Genomic DNA, 1,274 nt, shown 5'->3' with positions numbered 1-1,274 from the left:
TTATCAATATAATTTAAATTTATTTTTATTAATATAAAAAGTTTTTAAATTCTTCACTCTAATCTCATGAGACTCTCCATATTTATCAGAAGTATATTGATTTATAAATATTATTATTACTAACTTCAATATATTTAATTTTTAATTTATTATGATATAATTTTTCTAATAGAAATTCTCAACTATTTTGATTCTTAATTTTTTTTATTCAAATATTATTTCAGTTATTTTAACTTTAACTTTCAATTTTTAATATTCTTTAACCAATTTTTATTATTTAATATTTTTTATTCATTTTTTCCATCTAACGCATTTTCTTGATATAGACAGTTTATTTGTTTTGGAGTGCGATACTTTTAATGATTTAAAACAATATATTATTTTATTTTATTTTGTTAATTAGCTTTTTATTTTATTTTTTATTCTACTTGCATTCTTTTTATCCTTCTTAATTTAACTCTATTTTTATTTTCACATTTTTCTCTTACTTTATTCGTTTTTTATTATTTCATATTTTTTCATCATTTTTTCCTTCTAAATAACTAAGTACTTATTTATAATTTCAATATTTAAAAAGTTGGAATTAAATTGGTAATGAAGGTACATCAGACTTAAGTTCTGCTTTATCAAATTGCACTAATCTCTCAAATTTAACACTTGATCTTATGTAAAAACAGTTTATTTGTTTTGGAATATGATATTTTTAGTTTTAAAATGAATGAATTTAATTAGCTTTTTATTTGATTTACTTTTCTTTTTCTTTTTTAATAAAATTTTTGAAAAGCATCTGCTCAATAACTAAGAAAGCTTTGAATTTGTTGATAATTTTCAAAAATAACAAAAACTATTTTTACACAATTTTCTTAATTTAAATAAATTTTTTTATTTAAACTTTTTGCTTTTATTATTAATTAATTTCTTATTATTTCTTCATTTTTTCCTTCGAACTAAGTAATTTACTAATTTATTATATTTTTATTAAATATTTAAAAAGGGGCAATGAAATTGATTCAATTGGTGCTTCATACTTAGGTTCTGCTTTAGCAAATTGCACTAATCTCTTAAATTTGGAAATTAATCTTTAGTAAAAGAAGTTTATTAGTTCTGGATTACAATATTTTTAGTTATAAAAATGAGTTTAAAACAATACCACTATTTTAATTTGTTTATTAGCTTTTAATTTGATTTATTTTTCATTTTTGTTGTATTTGTAATTTTTTCTTTTTAATTAAACTCATTTTTTTATTTAAAATTTTTACTTTACTCTTAGTTAA

General features: G+C 17.7%; 1 protein-coding gene across 1 annotated transcript; it reads left to right on the top strand. All coding sequences in view use genetic code 6, as the record gives it.

Moving 5' to 3' along the window:
* Positions 1-403: 403 nt before the first annotated feature.
* TTHERM_002653462 (transmembrane protein, putative) lies at positions 404-1,084 on the top strand (the record flags this gene model as incomplete). The annotated part of the gene is made up of 2 exons (XM_012795163.1): positions 404-667; positions 995-1,084. Coding segments are annotated over 2 exons (354 nt in total), but the record flags the coding sequence as incomplete, so codon positions are not given.
* Positions 1,085-1,274: the final 190 nt, after the last annotated feature.

The sequence above is a fragment of the Tetrahymena thermophila genome, assembly GCF_000189635.1.
Source record: "Tetrahymena thermophila SB210 genomic scaffold scf_8255395, whole genome shotgun sequence".
NCBI classification, from domain to species: domain Eukaryota; phylum Ciliophora; class Oligohymenophorea; order Hymenostomatida; family Tetrahymenidae; genus Tetrahymena; species Tetrahymena thermophila.
Note: the sequence above shows the minus strand (reverse complement) of the source record. Positions and strands in the feature narration are given on the sequence as shown.